Source organism: Syngnathus acus, chromosome 24, assembly GCF_901709675.1.
Source record: "Syngnathus acus chromosome 24, fSynAcu1.2, whole genome shotgun sequence".
NCBI lineage: Eukaryota > Metazoa > Chordata > Actinopteri > Syngnathiformes > Syngnathidae > Syngnathus > Syngnathus acus.
Window position 1 is genome coordinate 4,942,458 of NC_051108.1, and position 18,053 is coordinate 4,960,510.

General features: G+C 39.0%; 1 protein-coding gene across 2 annotated transcripts; it reads right to left on the reverse strand.

Annotated features, from left to right (window-relative positions):
- Positions 1-697: 697 nt before the first annotated feature.
- tnfrsf21 (tumor necrosis factor receptor superfamily, member 21) lies at positions 698-16,067 on the reverse strand. 2 transcript variants are annotated; one of them, XM_037244695.1, is made up of 6 exons: positions 15,716-16,066; positions 10,951-11,605; positions 9,517-10,062; positions 4,418-4,683; positions 2,470-2,716; positions 698-1,911 (listed from the first exon to the last, which is right to left on the reverse strand). In XM_037244695.1, exons 1-6 carry the CDS (start codon positions 15,740-15,742, stop codon positions 1,682-1,684), a joined length of 1,971 nt encoding a protein of 656 aa, XP_037100590.1. In that variant the 5' UTR covers positions 15,743-16,066; the 3' UTR covers positions 698-1,681. The 2 variants fall into 2 exon arrangements, with proteins under 2 accessions (XP_037100590.1, XP_037100591.1); XM_037244696.1 differs by having other exon boundaries at positions 1,840-1,911; positions 2,466-2,716; positions 15,716-16,067.
- Positions 16,068-18,053: the final 1,986 nt, after the last annotated feature.

Sequence of the window (18,053 nt, forward strand, 5' to 3'; positions counted from 1 at the left end):
CTAAATACACGTCTGTTCTGTGAATTCACAAATGTCTTTTGTTAGAGGTAGTTTTGTGGCCGCAATGGTGTGTCTGGCCTTATTGTTGTGTTGTTAACTGGTGTCTGGCCTTATTGTTGTGTTGTTAACTGGTGTAACCAGAGCCGTTTCCTCACTGGGGCTTTTTAGGTGAGAACAAAAAGACGTTTACATCATGCAAGACGGAGACAGAACAAAATGAAAGATTGTATGTCAAACATGAATTGGTTCGTTGAACAAACAAAGTGTTTCATACATTTCAAACACAATTATGAATACTTTCATTTTTGTGGGGGGAAATCTTGATTTAAATATTAGTTGTGATTTGAATATTTCTTGAGAAACCACAAGGTGGAGAAAGCAAATTTAAAAAGGACCATCTCAGTGGATTTGATTTCGGTAGCATTAATAAGAAATGAAACCTATCATTGTTTTTCTTTGATATTTGAAAATGTTATGTTTTAAATATATTTTTTAAATCATAATAGTGAACAAATTGTGATTTGTATGTATTGTTATTTTATATGTTATGGAAATACATTCAATAGTTTTTTTTTTTTTTAAATCAGGCAGTGTGGAAGAGCTACATTCCTAATTTGGGTCCTGATAAACCGCTTTAAACCATTACATCACATACAATTCTATAAATATTTCCTTGAAGCAATCACCATACACAATGTTATAACAAATATTGAGCTTTTATTGAGCTATTTTAAAGTTACAAAGTAAACATAGTGGCTATGACTGTGAATAGTGAAATCATCCACCCAACTCCTTCTTTCCATACGTCAATATAAGTAACGAAAAAAAAATCTCATGCCCTATCCAAGTCAGGACATCCTGGTTATCCTCTTTGTCTCTCTGCAAATTTCGAAGCAACATATGTTTGAGTCTTTCAGTTCCAATGTTGCTTCAACTGTCGTGGTGACCAGCAAAGTTTTTTTATTTGGTGTACTTTACAGTTCATTTTCGAGTCCTTGAGTATTTCTTTTAAATCCAAAGTCATACATAGACATATTTCAAGTAGAATTGAGTATGCATATTTTGTATTCCAGTTTGTTGCAGAACAGCTCTAGATAGCACTGCTGGTTTAAATAAAGACGTTTAAGAAATGGCAAGTTAGTGTGACTTTAGCCCAATGTTGAACAGAGAGTGACATCTAGTGGAGTAAAAAAAATACAACAGCTGGCAAATTTGAAGCATTAATTTTCCCATCATGTGAAAAAAATGCATATCGGTGCAAGATCAGGCACATATGCTGGATAATATGTCAATAAATGTTTGTGATATATCTTTAAGAGCCTCTTTAAAAACAAGAACAATAGCAGACTTGTTTATAGCTAGGCATGTTCAACAAGTTCTTGATTCATGATGCAATGTTTGCTACATTGTAAAACTGAAAATATATTGAATACAATTTGCAAGAGTGTCACCAAGCATTGACTTTGACCGTGGTGGATGAAGGAATAACAAAGAATGCACAATACAACAGAGAAGGAAGAGTAAAGGTCAAAATCATTCAAAGTAGATAACGGACTCATTTACAACCTTCTGGTGCATAAATTTAAGATGATGGGTCATTGCATTGGATTAATGTTGTGCTCGATTTGAACGGTACCAGATTTTCATTGCACATATTTTATGACATCATCCTCTCCTCTGTCTACAAAAGGTCAGGGAGGTGGCTGTAGACCGAGTCCAACAGCGTCTGGCTGGCCTCCTGACTTTTGACTCCCGCAATCTCAAAAAGCTGGTCAAGCCTGTCCTCGGCAGCGGGGATCTCCTCGATAACGTGTAGCTCCTCGGGGTTCAGGATGTGCAGCATGTCGTCAAAGATGGGTTGGAGGTCGCACGGGTCAAGGCGGACTTGGCGAAGCACCGTGTCTTTTTTTTCTGTGGGAATGACAGAAGGGTAGAAAATTACACTCTGACTTCTCACTGATACGAATTGTACCATTAATAAACTAATAACTGGGTCAACATTTCTGTGATAGTATCGTACTGCCGTCTGTGTGTGTGTGGAAGTTGGTAGACTAGGGTGTGAAGTATCACACTCACTGAAGTTTAACTAACTGTCGCCGCCCTGCTGTTTCGAAAGCAACAGTCACCATCCAACAACACCAGAAGTGTGTCATATATTTGCAGAATAAATTGGTGGAATGTCTTATCTCTAGTACTTAATATAATATAATATAATATAATATAATATAATAATAACGGAACGGAACGCAGCGTAACGTAACGTACTGTAACGCAACATAACGTAGCCTAACGTAGCGTAGAGTAACGTAACATAACATAACATAACATAACAACATATATATAATATAATATTGTATAATATAACATAACATAACATAACATAACATAACATATAATATAATATAATATAATATAATATAATATAATATAATATAATATAATATAATACTCCTCGTGTTCCCCACTAACCTTTCGTGATGAACGAGCCATTCCGACTAAGAGCAGAGTCTTTGCTGGAAGTGGAGTCGCAACGGAGCAGCGGTTCTGACTCATCATGGAAGAACCCTTTGGTACGGTCCACCGGCGACTGCTCCACACCTGCAGCGCTGCCACCGCCGCCGCCGGTGCCGGTGCTGCTGGGAGACTCCGGAGGCTTGTGAATAGGACTGAGGCTTTGGCTTACATTCACAGACGTCATCAGCTGGTTTAGATCAAACTGGGCAAAGACAGACAACATAATGTTTTGATGGTGCAAATTTGCGTTGTAAATTGATCATAGCTGAATTTTTGTCAATCTGGAAAATGTCACCATTCCATTGTTTCTAGTTATATCGTAGCAGAACATTCAACCTGCTACAATGAATGAAACATGGGCAATTTTTGATTAATTTTGTTACATTTCTACAACAAATTTAAAGTATGATGATATGAATGTGATATTTCATAATCAGCTTCATGCTGTGACATCCAAGTTGTTCCAACAAAGGTCACCGCAATGAATCACTCGGATGATTAACTTGGCACAGCACTGGGAATTTTCATCATTTTCTAAAGAAAGTCATTTTGTTTCGTAATTTCATCGTGATCGCTGTGGAAAGAACTGAAAGAACTATTTATTTGCTTTATGTTTATTTCACATTATACCAGGCACACTGCTGTTTTACCACAGCATAAATGCGAATTCGGCTTTATTGTAGGCTAATGAGGGTTTGAGTTGTAATTGTCGGTGATTATGAGATCAGCGTATTGGCAATGACTGAGATGTGGAAACACAAAAATTTGGTCGAGGTAAAACAATTCCATCAGGATAGGTAAAAGAGTCATAATGGAAAATGATTCAACCTTTTTATGCTTTTAACTTGTAATCCTGCTACTTCGAGAGTAAAACCCAAACTTGTTGGGTTGTTGTTATTAATTCTGACGCTCAGTTGTCCGAGTGAGAATGTCATTGAAGCTGGGAGGTCAGTAGGAGTTATGTAACATATTCCCCGTTGATCACATTGGATTATTATGAATTCCATTGAAAGAGCAATCGATTTTTCTGATTGGTCCCCATTTACAGTAAACTGAGAGTAAAGGCAGCTTTTTTTCTGACCTTGAAAAAAAAATGTCACGATATTTTCAGTAAGGGGGAACTATAACGCTTTTGATATGTGAGTTAAATTTGATTGTTTTTCATAGTAAGAACTAAAAATTGTAGTTCTACCACTAGCTAACAATGAATATTTATTTGCTGAGCTGGGAATTTCTGTGGGTCTTCTAAAACTTGTATTAGAAATATCACACATCAACACACCTTCCTTGCGTAATAGAACTCAACAATAAATCATAAAAGAAACTCAAAGAATGTAGCGGTGCAAGATCATCCACTGATTATCAAGCAGCAATGAAAGATGAAATGATCTGCACTGAAAGACAGAAAGTTGATGAACAATACCATTAACTGTTAGGCTTTCACCTTGAATTATGTAAAGGATAAAGTTTTTTTTGTAGCCATGGTTGGGTTGTCATGTAAATATTGCAACAGTCTGAGACGAAAATGTTATGTGCTTATTGGATATATATATATATATATATATATATATATATATATATATATCCAATAAGCACATAACATTTTCTATTTATATCCTATTATATATATATATATATATATCCATATTTGGTTTAATTTATTTATTTATTCATTTATTTATAGATAAATATGTATTTATTTATTTATTAACTCAGACAATTAATCGTTATCTGACTTTTACTCAGCTAAATATCGGAAATGGCATCGTCCTTAGCAGTCGAGCCCTCATAAAAACAGAACTACAATTGTTGCAATTTGTTCAGAAGTATTCGAAATATAGATCAACTGTATTTGTCCCATAAAAGATTTCTCCCTACTCACTCTCCAATCTTTCAATCCTACCTGCGGGTTGTCCTCCATGACCAGTCTGATCTTCTCCACCACGTCGATGCGGCGTTGTCTGTGCAAGGCGTTGATCAGCTTGGCTAGATTGGCGTCACTGTCCCGAATGGTCCAGTGTTGAAGCGCAGCGTATGCCCGCTCGTGATCTGCCGAGTAGCCACTGGAGAAGGCTGCCACTTCCCGCTCGGTGGCGTTGGCCAGTGACTGATAAATGTCAATCCACTGGGAGCCCACTTGAGCTGCAACCAGTTTTAAAATGTCCACTCCTAAGAAAAAAGTAAACAAACACATACAATATGCTATTAGTAAGGAATTGGCTAAACAATATTGTCAATCACAATTTAATTAACATTTTAAAGGAATCACAAATAGCTTCTGGATAAAATATACATAACCAATAATAGTACCACTACAGAAAAATTAATGCCCTGAATAAATGTTTCAATCCTTGAAATTTTTTGTGATCAATGATGTCTTATATTTTTGGGTTTGTACTTTTCACTGGTGGCATCATACTGTATTGACAGCTAACTTGAAATTGCAAGTCTTAACTGTGATTTTTTAGAATAGAATAATTTATTCATCCACTTTGATAAGCATCAGGTTGATCCCTGATTGATGTCCACAGTGGCAAACATCCTAAATGCACAAATCCAGGATGATTTGAGCAGATTAAAAGGATAAACCGCTGCTGGGGGATATGTGTCACCCATACACGCAAACAAAAAATATCACTGAGTGTGAATTGATAAAAATCCAGAGGTCATTACAAAGAGATTGCCCACAATGCCAAAATTCACCAAACAAATCTTTTGACCTACTTTTGTATTTTTTGCACATTAACACAAATATAAAATCCATCACTCATGCTAATGAGTGGATGGTGGACCCGCAGGACCTCGCGTGCCAGCCTTGTAGGTCAAATGCCTGCCGCCTCGTTGGCAATAACAGACAGTGACAGCGGAGAAATCCCCTCGCTGTCTCACTGTCCGTGTTTGCTGGACGCAATCGGATGGCCTATATAAGTCTCGTGATGATTCAGGGTGCCAGCCAGCAGATGTGTTTATGTCTTTGCATGAGGAAGTGGCAGGCGTGCGTGTTTATGCATTTGCATCGACTAATATTTCTTCAACCCCTGTCACGTTTTATAACTGTGCTGCTAATGCCTCTTTTGTACAAAAATGCAAAATATAAAATGCCAGTTTGCGTGAGTAACAACACGTACTGAAAGATTGTTTTTCTTCACATTTGTTGTGATAACAAGCAACATGAATTCAACACCTCATTTGCCAAAGTCATATTTGGTTTTGTGTTAGGGATTTTATTTGTAGGTTATTTTATGAGGTTTTCTTCCTGTGTGTCACTGTATTTTAGACTTTACATCATAGGTGTCAAACTGAAGGCCAGTTACGGCCCGCCACACCATTTTATGTGGCCTGCAAAGACTGTGCATTGACTTCATGTGTCAAAACAAAAGTTACAAATTGTTTTCACTTTTAAAAATTAGAAATATTGCTAGCAGTTTTTTAGGCATCTGAACAGTTTTTTACTAGTCTCAAAACTAGTTCATCGGTCATAATGGGCCTTCGAAAGAAACTACGACAATGATGCGGCCCGTGACAAAAATTTGTTTGACACCCCTGCTTTACATTGAATACGTCACATACCGTATTTTCCGGACTATAAGGCGCACCGGACTATAAGGTGCACCTTCAATGAATGGCCCATTTTAAAACTTTGTCCTTATAGAAGGCGCACCGGACTATAAGGCGCACCATTAATGCATCATGTCAGATTTTTAATCCAAATCAAATCATTCTCCATTTTATCTTTTTTATTTCAACTTCAGATGTAACAAATTACTTTGTAATCACAAAATAATGATCCATAGTCTTTTTGATTCATGATTCATAGTCTTCAACGAGCCACTTATGATTGATTTCATGACACAATGCTGAGGGGCAGTTTAAATTTAGGAATTTGGTCCATATATAAGGCGCACCGGACTATAAGGCGCACTGTCGGCTTTCGAGAAAATTTTAGGTTTTAGTTGCGCCTCATAGTCCGGACAATACGGTAATCGTTTTTTTTTTTACTTTAAATTCATGAAATATGTGAGTGGGTGAACTTTCGCTTGAAATAACAATGCTTTTAAAAACCATCAAACAATGGCTGATCTGAGAACAGGCCCACCCTGGTACTGCAACACACAGTTGATTCTAATACGCAGCTTCCCACTGGGCTAGAATGTGGAACTTGGCGTTATTAACGGTGTGGAGATTTAACAAGGGAGAAGGGTGGGCATTTTCCAACTTGCTTCGGAAATATAAGTTGCAAAATAAATTACTTCGACTAACTACCTGGGAGGTTGTTTTTTTAGTAGATGTTGTTTTTCCATGGCATTTGTTTTCGAAACGCTTTCACATTACATCACAGACATGAATTTCCTAATAGGATGGATACCACACACCAACTAGGATGGATACCACACACAAAAAATATTCTTTTTGTGTTTATTTGAGATTTTTTTCAAGTGTACAAGAAGATTATTTGATTTTAAAATGTCATCATAATAAAAATGTGACTTTAGAGAGGTAGCTAACATTACTTACCCGTCGTCTCTCAATAAATGCTAAGCTCAGTACATGAGAGATGTTTCTTCCTTTTTCTTCTTTGTTCATGTGTTAAGTGTTTTAACTATTCTAGTAAATGGGCATTAAAAACTTCAAGTGAAGCCAACCATGCACCTTGAAAGGATTAAAAAGCTGTTTTATTTATTGTTCCAAAGGGTAAATAGCAGTGTAAAATGTTTGTTGTGTTGTTATTCAAGTGCGTACGTTTTGGCATTTAAATACACACACATTGGCACCAGAATAGTCATTCCATCAGAAAAACAAAAGTCCAAACACTGAAAATCACCCTTTAAATATTTTTGGTTTAATTAGGAAAGGAGTTGAACAATGCTCCAACAGTTCTCTATAGATTCATCGCTGCAGGGAATCACTTTGATTTGACGTATTAGGTGTGTCAAAATAATTCCAGGACTTGTGTCATCAAGATGGTTGTGACAACAGGAATGCATGGCGGCATTGTAGAGAAGGTTAGCAAAGTGCTTTATAGTGATTATTTCAAAACGGAAAACATAGTTTGTCATATACCGTATTTTCCGCACTATAAGGCGCACCGGATTATAAAGCGCACCTTCAATGAATGGCCCATTTTGAAACTTTGTCCATATGTAAGGCGCACCGGATTATAAGGCGCACCTTCAGTGAATGGCCCATTTTAAAACTTTGTCCATATATAAGATATTTGGATAAGACATTTGGCCCGCGGGCCGGACTTTGAACACGCCTGCTGTTGTGGCTCAATATTGGGCCATATATAAGGCGCACCTGATTATAAGGTGCACTGTCGGCTTTTGAGAAAATCTGACGTTTTTAGGTGCGCCTTATAGTGCGGAAAATACGGTAGTTACATGCGGTTAGCTCAGGAGCTAGCTGGTGGCTAATGACTTTTGTCAACAGCCTAATGGGATATATTCCAGCCAATGAAAGCTTTAAGTGGGTAAATTTATGTGGCTTGACCATAGAGGCATATGTGTTTTTCGATTTTTGATCGATTAATCGATCAAGGATAATCGATTCAGAAGAAATTAGTTTGTGACAGCTCTACCTACTTTTATGTACTTGGCAATAGTTTAAGTCATTTAAATTTGGTACGGTTGTTAACAAAACTCTTCGTGGTGTAACAAGACTTTCATTTACACATTTGTGTGACAATAAAGGATGTTATTATTTTTTTTATACTGCTTATCCTTGACTTAATTTTGGTGAAAGGCAGATTTGGCTAGTGCCCATCAATCACAAGGCACATATGGAGACAGACAACCATTCACACCTATTACTCATGACCTATCCAGGTAATTGAGTTTTTATTATGTGTAGACAAGGTCGACTTGAGAGAATCTAGGACAACACATTTTATAACTTTTTGCCCAACAACTTCTTAGCGTAACATTTTGATTGTGACATTCTTTTTCACTTGCTTCTATCAATTCTATGCATTTCTTTCTTTGTTGGGTGCCTATTTGACCTGTGCATGTACAAAAACAACAAAACCCAATGTTTCTCAAACCAGATTATTCCAGTTCTCTGTGGTCAGCCACTGAGTAGAGACAGGAGGGTGATTCGTAGAGCGTGAGGACACACACACACATACACACGTCTCGTTGTAAAGTTCAGTGTGTCTATCCTTCTCTCAGTGTGAAACTGAGCTCCCCACCTGTTACTTCTCACTGCTGTGTTTACAGATACGCACCAGAAAGCCAGGAGGGGAAAAAAGTTGACATCGAGACAGGAGGGAATTGCAACAAGTGCAAAAAAACGATAGACAGAGAGCCAAGTAGGAACCAGAGAACAGGTTGATAAATAAATAAACAACACAGGAGGTTAAACTGAGAATGAAAGGAGAAAGAAAGCAATCAGTGAAATTTGAGTGTTGCGCAAGCCCGGTGCCCTCCATGGCAGCATTGATCAGTTCACCCAGTCTGAGAGGTTGTATAGTACTAGTGATGTAACTAGAAACATTATCTAGAGCAGGGGTGTCAAACTCGTTTTTTTCGCGGGCCGCATTGTACTCATAGCTTCTTTCAGAGGGCCATTATGACTGTCGACCCAAATAAATGTATGAGCACCTCATATTATACAGTAAAAGCTACAAAACAAACTGACAAATAACTCGTTTTAGAATCAGACGAGTAAAAACCGGTCAAATATTTGAAAAGAAAAGATATTATTAAAAGCGAAGACAATTTGCAATTCTAGTAATGACACACGAATTTGATGCACAATTTGTCTTTGCGGGCCACATAAAATGATGTGGCGGGCTGTATCTGGCCCCCGTGCCTTGACTTTGACACCTGTGACCTAGAGGCTTAAAATTACAACAGTGTTGACTTTTAGGTGTTCAGTGGGAAAAATAAGATTGTGTTTTAAAAAGTAGGGTTCGGTCAAAAAAGTTGTTTTGGAGGTAAGATATTTACTTTCAGGAACGGTTGATAATACCGCTTCTGCAACAAATTATATCATCAGACTAACCTTGTCCGTTGGAATAATAGATCCACTTCTCTTTGACCTGTGCGGGGGGCAGAGATGGTTTCTTCTGAATTGCCCTTTCCACGATACTGCTGGGATCCTCCATGGGGCCTTTCTTAAGCACATGGGAACTCCGTTTCACACTGCACATCACGATCACAACCAGGACGAGCAGGAGCAGCAGGACTATCATCCAGGGGAGGTGCTCGTTGATATCGAAGTGATCGTGAGTGCTCGGCCGTGGGGATCCTCTTCGAGTGGGACGGTTATAATTGGAAACTTTGTCTTTGTTTGGCTGTATAGGAATCTTATTGATCCCCGTCCCTCCGCTGACCTCTGACCCCTCGAATCCTTCCATCGTCCTCTTGTTAGGACCAAGCAAAGGGTCTGAATTGATTTGGTCCCATGGTTGCTTACGATGCACCAGTTGTTTTGGGGCTGTGGGAGGTGAAACCTGAGCGGGGTCAAGGATTGCTGGAAAGGTGCTTGTACGAATTTCCCCACCTTGGTTTTCCCTCAGTTGAATAGCAGCTGAACGGCCGTTGATGCCTGAGTTGAGATAGAGATGAAAATTAATGGATAATAGTGTACGGATGACCTGAAAGTATCTTTGTTACAAATGTTGCACAATAAACTGATTCGCACTGCAGCATATATAAGTACAGTGATCCCTCGCTACTTCGCGTTTCGTTTATCGCGGCTTCACTACATCGCGGATTTTTTTTCCAAATTAAAAAAACATTTAAAAGTCAAAATAAAACTTCGAAATTGAGGAATCATGTGTCTAACCTTTAGGACAATGTAGTATTGCGCCAAATGTTCATTTACATTCCTTTGGAAGTCTGTTTTCGCGTGTTCGCAAATCGCGAATTAGCATCTTTCCGCTAACTTGTTAGCCGCCCAGTACTCCTTGTTGGTGACCGCACTTTGCGGATTTCACTTATCGCGGGTGCTTTTGGGAACCAATTATCCGCGATAAACGAGGGATTACTGTACATATGGCCCAGTAAACCTTTCAGTTTAATTTATTGTTTTCTAGGGACGGGCTGTTCACAATCAATTGGTCCTTCCTGATTCCCATTCACTAGTGACGTAACTGAGAGTCATTGAGTCCGTCCCAAAACACACAAGGTTTATAGGTATAAGGTGGAGTCATACCCAGTATGTCTGTGTGATTCTCAGAAATGACTTAACAGAAGAGAAGGGTGAAGGGCAACGAAAACAAAAGGGGGAGAGAATTACTCATGTTCCCTGATCCGACACCTCGTTGAGGTGAGGAAGAGTGAGGAAGAAGTTGACCTCCTCATGACCACAAATAGTAGCATTCCTGAAGTAAGTAGAAGCCACTGCTTTGTTGCCATGCCAAAGAATGTGCTTCCTTTCAAGAAAAAGGGTCTTGGTTGAATGAGGCTTCATGATGACTAGACAAGCTCTCACCTTTGTGATCTAATGTTGATGAGGACGAATCCAGAGTCACTAATTCCTGTCTTTGTGCAGATGGGATGGTTGTAGACATCGGTCCACAAAGATTATCAGTCTCTCTTGTTCCCACGATGAGTAGCGTCAACCCCTGAGCTTGGCAGTCCGCATGGGCTCGGCACTTGATTGCATTTGATTCGGCATCGGAGAAAGTTCCTTTGGTGCACGGCTTACATATAACATCTTCTGTTTCAGTACCTTTCTTTTTCACCCTTGTCCCAGGCGGGCACAGCGAATGGGGCTTACACTCGGTGCTACCTTCTCCTATCTGGAAGGTGTTTGGAGGACAGGTACAAACTAGGTCCTGAGAGGTAGTGCAGGGTACCCTCTCAATCAGGCCTGCAGGACACGGAGCTCGACAATGATGGCATTGCGTAATGCCGTTTTCACCTCGTGTGAAAGTACCTTTGGGGCAGGGACTGCACTCCCTAACAGCAGTTTGGGAACAATGGGCAGACACATAGGTACCTGCCGGGCACTTGTCACAGACCAACTGAGAGCCAGAGTCTGGGTCTTTGTATTGATAATGGCGAGGGGATAGGAGGTGTAGTTCAACTGGGTGAGTTGTTGTCAAAACCCGAGCTGAGAGTTCAACCACCAATGTCCACAGTACCTGAGGAAGACAAGAAAGTATTTATGTTTAGTAAAAATGGGCTAGCGTATTTTCCGCACTACAAGGTGCACCTAAAAAACGTCAAATTTTCTCAAAAGCCGACAGTGCGCCTTATAATCAGGTGCGCCTTATAAATGGGCCAATATTGAGCCACTACAGCAGGCGTGTCCAAAGTCCGGCCCGCAGGCCAAATGTATATATCTTATATATGGACAAAGTTTTGAAATGGGCCATTCATTGAAGGTGCGCCTTATAATCAAGTGCGCCTTATATATGGACAAAGTTTTAAAATGGGCCATTCATTGAAGGTGCGCCTTATAATCCGGTGCGCCTTATAGTGCGGGAAATACGGTATGTTTAGAGACAAATAAGGAAGTCATGTGTGGAGTTTCATAGTTTTACAATTCCCCAGGTTATTTAGAGCTAAAAGTAATCAAATGCGTTTAATTGAAATTGCAACTGTACTAGATGGAATGAGCACACAAGGAAACAATAGTTGGGAGCAAAAAAAATCTGTTCTTCCAAGTAGCGTGTGAATTCTCAGATATATTATCAAAGGAGATTAGCGGCGTGTGCTGGTATAAAAATGAAAAAGAGGACTGTCTGGTTTGAAATGATGAGCTAGCTGGAATTCTTTGCTGATGTCACGTGAAAGATTGCCATATTAGTAAAAGCTTTTATGTAGGGGTTCCAGGATGCACTCTTAAAGGACAAGATTGGTAGACTATTCTTTTGATTTGAATACTTTAAATCTTTATACTGAAATATAAATAAGACGGGTAATTAAGGAAGCAGTCGGCTCTTTAGAGCAACAGTTATGTAGCGGTGTCTAACAAAATCATTTGGTCAGGGCGTAATGGATGGTCCCACTGTGGTTTTGAAATTGCACATCCTGGCTTGCCATTAGTGTTCATATGAGTTTCAAGAACTGAAGATGTGCTGGTATCAAACAGGAAATCTTTTTCCACACATAGCTACTGCAGACAGAGCTGACACAGCAGTTGTTTTACAGGAATGGAGTAGAGCGCTTTAATCCACTCAGGGCATGCTGCCTCAGGCTAGTCCAACATGGTCGCAAGCCAGAAGGCACACGCGCCAGCCAGGCCCACCCAGAAAGACACATAGAAGTCAAGCAGACAAATCCAAACTGGGAGTACAGTATGCAGTTGCAATCTGATAGAATATTGCTACTTTAGCTAGCATGGTAAGGGAGCCGACGTATGCGGAAAATAAGACACCAAAAGAGAAACGAAACAACCATGCACGAAAATCTGTGGCAAGACAAAAAAGGAGAAGATGCGACAAATGCAATCAAAGCACGTACTTTTCCTGCTTATGTGTACAGTAGACAAACAGTCTGCAGACGGAGAATCAGGTATCAAGTCAGGCCTCTGCATGCCGTTGTTCCTATCTCTCCATCTATGTTTTGCTTGTGTCTTTCACGACCCACATTAAAAAGCGCATTTTTAATCTGCTGATTCTGTGACTCACTACCAGGAAGAACATCTGAGGGTGTGGTTGCTGGTCAGGCAATAACTTGTTTACATCACTTGGGCAACACTGCAGCATCCCAGCACAATAAACACACTCCTCAGACTCCTAGATTTTGGACTGCCAGAGCAACTGAGGACAGCAATTTGTAATTCTACTACCTCAAGCGCAAGCTATTAAACCAGTCTCAAGACACACTGAGAAATCAAACTTTCAACAAGGACTGCTTTGTCACGTACAGTAGTGCAAAACATCTTTCCACATTGAAATGAATGGAGAAATCATTAATCCGTTCCAGCCTCCACAAAAACAAACAAAAAATCATTTATAATGTTTTTTAATTGAACAAAAATAACACTATGTGATCTTGTAATTTTATTTAAAATACAGACATAATATGTAAGAAAAAAATAATTACACAATACTTGCCACATTGCATCAACTAATAATACTCTTGCGATTTATTAAAAATAAATATATTCATGATATAATAAGTTACAAAAAAATAGAATTAGGCAGTACTAGTCACATTGCACCAACTAACTCGCCATTTTAATACCATAATACTCAAAATTGGTTTAAATTAATTTGTGTGTGCTTTAATGAAAAATGTCATGCTAGCCTGCCACACTTCTTAACTAAACACGAATCATGGCATCCACATTCTAAGCCAAGAGAGAAAAAAAATATGATTCTAAAATAACTCATGAACTGACCGTCTACAAATGCAATAAGTCTGTCAGCAGTCCAGTCAGGCTGTAAATCTGAATGACACTAATATACAAATTGCGTAACTAATATTTTGCTCAATATTCTTGTATTCAACCAGTACAGCATTCTTAAATGTTTTAAAGTGGTTGTTTCGGGTTGAGTGAAAATCTGTTTTCTGTTTACATAATGAGGTGTTTGCATACATTTTTGGATGTGGGTGGCAGAAAAACATTGGGCAGCAATAACTACCTAATTAAAGCGGCGCTTAGTAACATGCACACATGTTCAGGATAGAGACACGTGCCCCCGACTTCCCTCCCTTGTTTGTTTACTGACTGAACCCGTCCCCCCCCTAAGGCACTTGTTCACACGAAGAAGCACCTGTTGTGTCGCCCCCGTGCAATCCTTGCACTGCAGTCGCAGCACATTTCAGCTCAGACAGGAAAGAGACTGTTTGGATTCACTCAGTGTGAATTTATCACAGACAAAAGCTAATGATGATTGTTTGTGTGGATGTGTCACATTGCAGCTGATAAGTGATCATCCATTGTGCAAATAACTTCACAGAAGGTTTGTTGTTTGAACACATCCTCTTAGTTTGGTGGACTACAATTTAGGTGAAAAACTGGAATAATAAAAATGACTATAAATTGAATTAAAATCAGCAATTAAATCTAGTTTAGACTATTTTAGAATTAAATTAATTCATTATAAATTATTATTAATAAATATGTATAATTTATTCATGTCACAAACATGTATAGAAAAATATTTTTTAATAAAAATAATTTAAAAAAAACGTGTTGACTACAGACTGTTGAATAAACAGCCATCTGATGGCAATAACAAGTGACTACTTGCAAACTTGTCCTAAAATTTGGCGCCTCCAATGTGCGAAGATTCAGTGTTTACTTCTAACGCGACACTCTACTTCTCAGTCAATCCATCATAATATTAAAACAACCGAAACCCGACTTTATGGCTCAGTCTGCATCAGATAGGAAGTGAATCAACAACAAAAACATGAGGTTTCCTGTTCTGCAAACCTTGCAGCTTTGTGAGACTGTCGAGACCTCACTGACCTAAAATGAGTGTTTATTCAAGGCTACAGACCCAAAAATATAATTAGAACTTTATACAGTATTACTTCTAAGAAAATAAAATCATGAAAAGAGAATAGATTGAAGGCAGTTCCATTCAATTTAAACCCATAGACGTTTCGGTTCAAAATAAACCTTAAGTTCTACAGAAAATAATCAGGCCATCACTTTGAACAATAAAGACTCAGTAACTGGTATTTCCAGTAGTTACGTCAACACAAGTACAGTAGCAAACAAACGTCCCACTGTTACCATTTTTCTGTTGCATCGCCCACAGTTGAATAACTGGATACGGATGAGATGTTAATATAGGGGGAATGAATGGTCATTGTAATGGAAAACTGTAAACATGAAGCTTAGTCTGGAAACAATGGATATGCATATTGACGCAAGTATCGATAGTGAGTATCGGTATCACATTGATACCAATCCGGTAGTATCGAGCCTTTACCTTTATTCCTATGATTTCAGATATTTTCAAAGAAACGTGTACAGTAATGGACATTTTAGAGTCATTCTGCTTTGTTTGGGGTTTTCTATCTAGCAAATAGCTGTTTAATATTATTTATGTGATAATAATTAAGTTAACTGCAATTTAAAATAGCATATTTTTTACATGGTATCGTGGATACGGGTTCTAGTATTTACTTGGTAACTGTCGATATCAACATCTAAGCTCTACTGGAAACAGACAGGAAAGGATGTGGGAGACAAAAATAGGCGCTGCCCCTTTAAATTGAGAATCTGTTGAAGGAATCCTTAGGATAAGGAACAAAACCGAGTGTATGAATCAAATGAATGCACTCACCACTGCAGAAATACACATGGCAGACATTGTGTTGTTGATGATGTACAGAACTCAGATGAGGTTCAAATAAACGCCCTTGTCCAAGTTGACAAGACAAACATCATCTTCATCCTATCCTCCTCAATGCACTATGGAGGAGCTTGTTCAGCTGCAGTGTTTTAAAGTCTGGGTCCTCAGATGGAGCGGTTTAAGGTAGTCAGGCATGAGGGCTTGTCTCACAAAGAATGCTGTGCTAATTCCCATCGCGGTGATGGATGAGGGCCTCACGGGCACCGCCGTTTCGCCCCGTGCACGCTTGTTGAGTGAGCAGTGCGGCGCCGCGTCCTCTCGCTGCGGAGCACAGCGGACACTCTGATACGGTGACGTCAACGGTGGGGCGTGGTTAAGGGTGCTAAGAGCACGTGTAGCCAATTCTCTGAGCTTTGCGTTCACGGTATCGATTGTGCATTTAGTAGAATACCACATTTCAATTCAAAATAAATTCACAAATAAAATAATAAATTGGACAGATTAGACCCCCCCCTAAAAAAAAAAATCTTGTCATTTTTTTAGGTCACAAAAATGTGCCATTTGAACCGGGGTGTGTACACTTTTTATAACCATTGCACACAACCAACACAAAAAGAGAAATAAAGAACAGTTTTACATCCAAATGGGTAAAGGTTGCATTATTGCACAGGTGTCAAACTCAAGGCCCGGGGGCCAGATACGGCCCGCCACATCATTTTATGTGGCCCGGGAAGACAAATTGTGCATCAAATTCGTGTGTCATTACTAGAATTGCAAAATTGTCTTCACTTTTAATAATATATATATATTTTTATATTTGACCAGTTTTTACTCGTCTGATTTGAAAACGAGTTATTTGTCAGTTTGTTTTGTAGCTTTTACTGTATATAATATGAGGTGCTCATACATTTATTTGGGTTGACAGTCATAATGGCCCTCCGAAAGAAGCTATGACTACAATGCGGCCCGCAAAAAAAAAATGTTTGACACCCTTGCATTATTGCATTCAAGTCGAGAAGCACAAGCAGTGTACAGCAGTGTATATTATCAGAAACCACCTCCTAAACTTCACTAATCTGATATGTGTCAGTGGAGCAAACATGGTGGTTCCGTCATCTGTTCTGTGCAGTCTACTATCCAGTTAGCATCCTTCTACCCAGATTTCGAGACATGACGTGTGCAGTGTTTTAGCCCTTTGGATAGCCGCAGGCCTTGCTGCAAATAGCAGCAGCTGATAAGCGAGTCCATCTGCCCGGCACGTGGAACGAATGGGAGTAGACATGAAGCACAGGATGGTGAGGGTGGGTGGAGATAAAGGGATGAAGAGTAATTCTTTGCTTCTGCTCGTGAGGGAAAATCCGTATGAGAAGTAGGTCAAATTCAGCAGAAGTAAGGAATTAAAGCAACATCATCCAAGAGAAATACTGAATGTTATTACAGTGCGTGATAGGATTGGTTCATTGCACATCCTGACCAACACTTTTGCTTACTCATCCTGCAGAACAGAGTTGACATTCAGCTGGGCAAACTACTCCAATAGCTGCAGGGCACCACATATTCTCACACTGCAGTTAGTGAGTGATGGAGGTTGTGGTTTTAGAGAGCACAAATGAATGCAATCTTGGTTTGGTGTATTTGTTACATTCCCTATGTCAAATATCAAATCAAACACATTGGATTTGTTTAGAGTTTAGGATCTTGTCCTGTGAATCTATAATTCCACTCAATAGAGCTGTGAATAATAATAATAATAATAATAATAATAAATATAATAATAATAATAATAATGCTTTCCTACATGTGCAAAAATGCAGAGAAACGATTTACATTCTACATTATGAAACAATTATTGTGCAAATATAATCATGTTAAAATATAGTTTGCAGAGCATTGTGGATGAAAAGTTGAATTCAAATTGTTTGGCTTCACATGTTCAGATCCTGCACACACTTAAAGTGAGAGTGCCACTGCCACCTACTGTCGTAAATGAACGACTACACTTTACTTACACTGGGAATGTAATGACTGTTTTTTCCTTTTTTTACTCTTCACATGCAGACAATGGGCAGCAGGTGGCGACAATGCCTCACTTGCTTACCTGGCCTGACCCTGGTTTCATTTTTTTAATTTTGCTATTGAGAAGACACATTTACCGGAAGCTGCCCCCCAAACAGTGAACACAAGACCTAATTTCCAGACTACATTTCCAAAATTCCAGACTCATCTACAAACTGTTTAATTTGTTTGATCACAAGAGTGCATCTCTACAATTTATATGGGGAAGATGGGGAAATGGAGCTTCAAATTTGGTTCATGAACCAGTTACTGT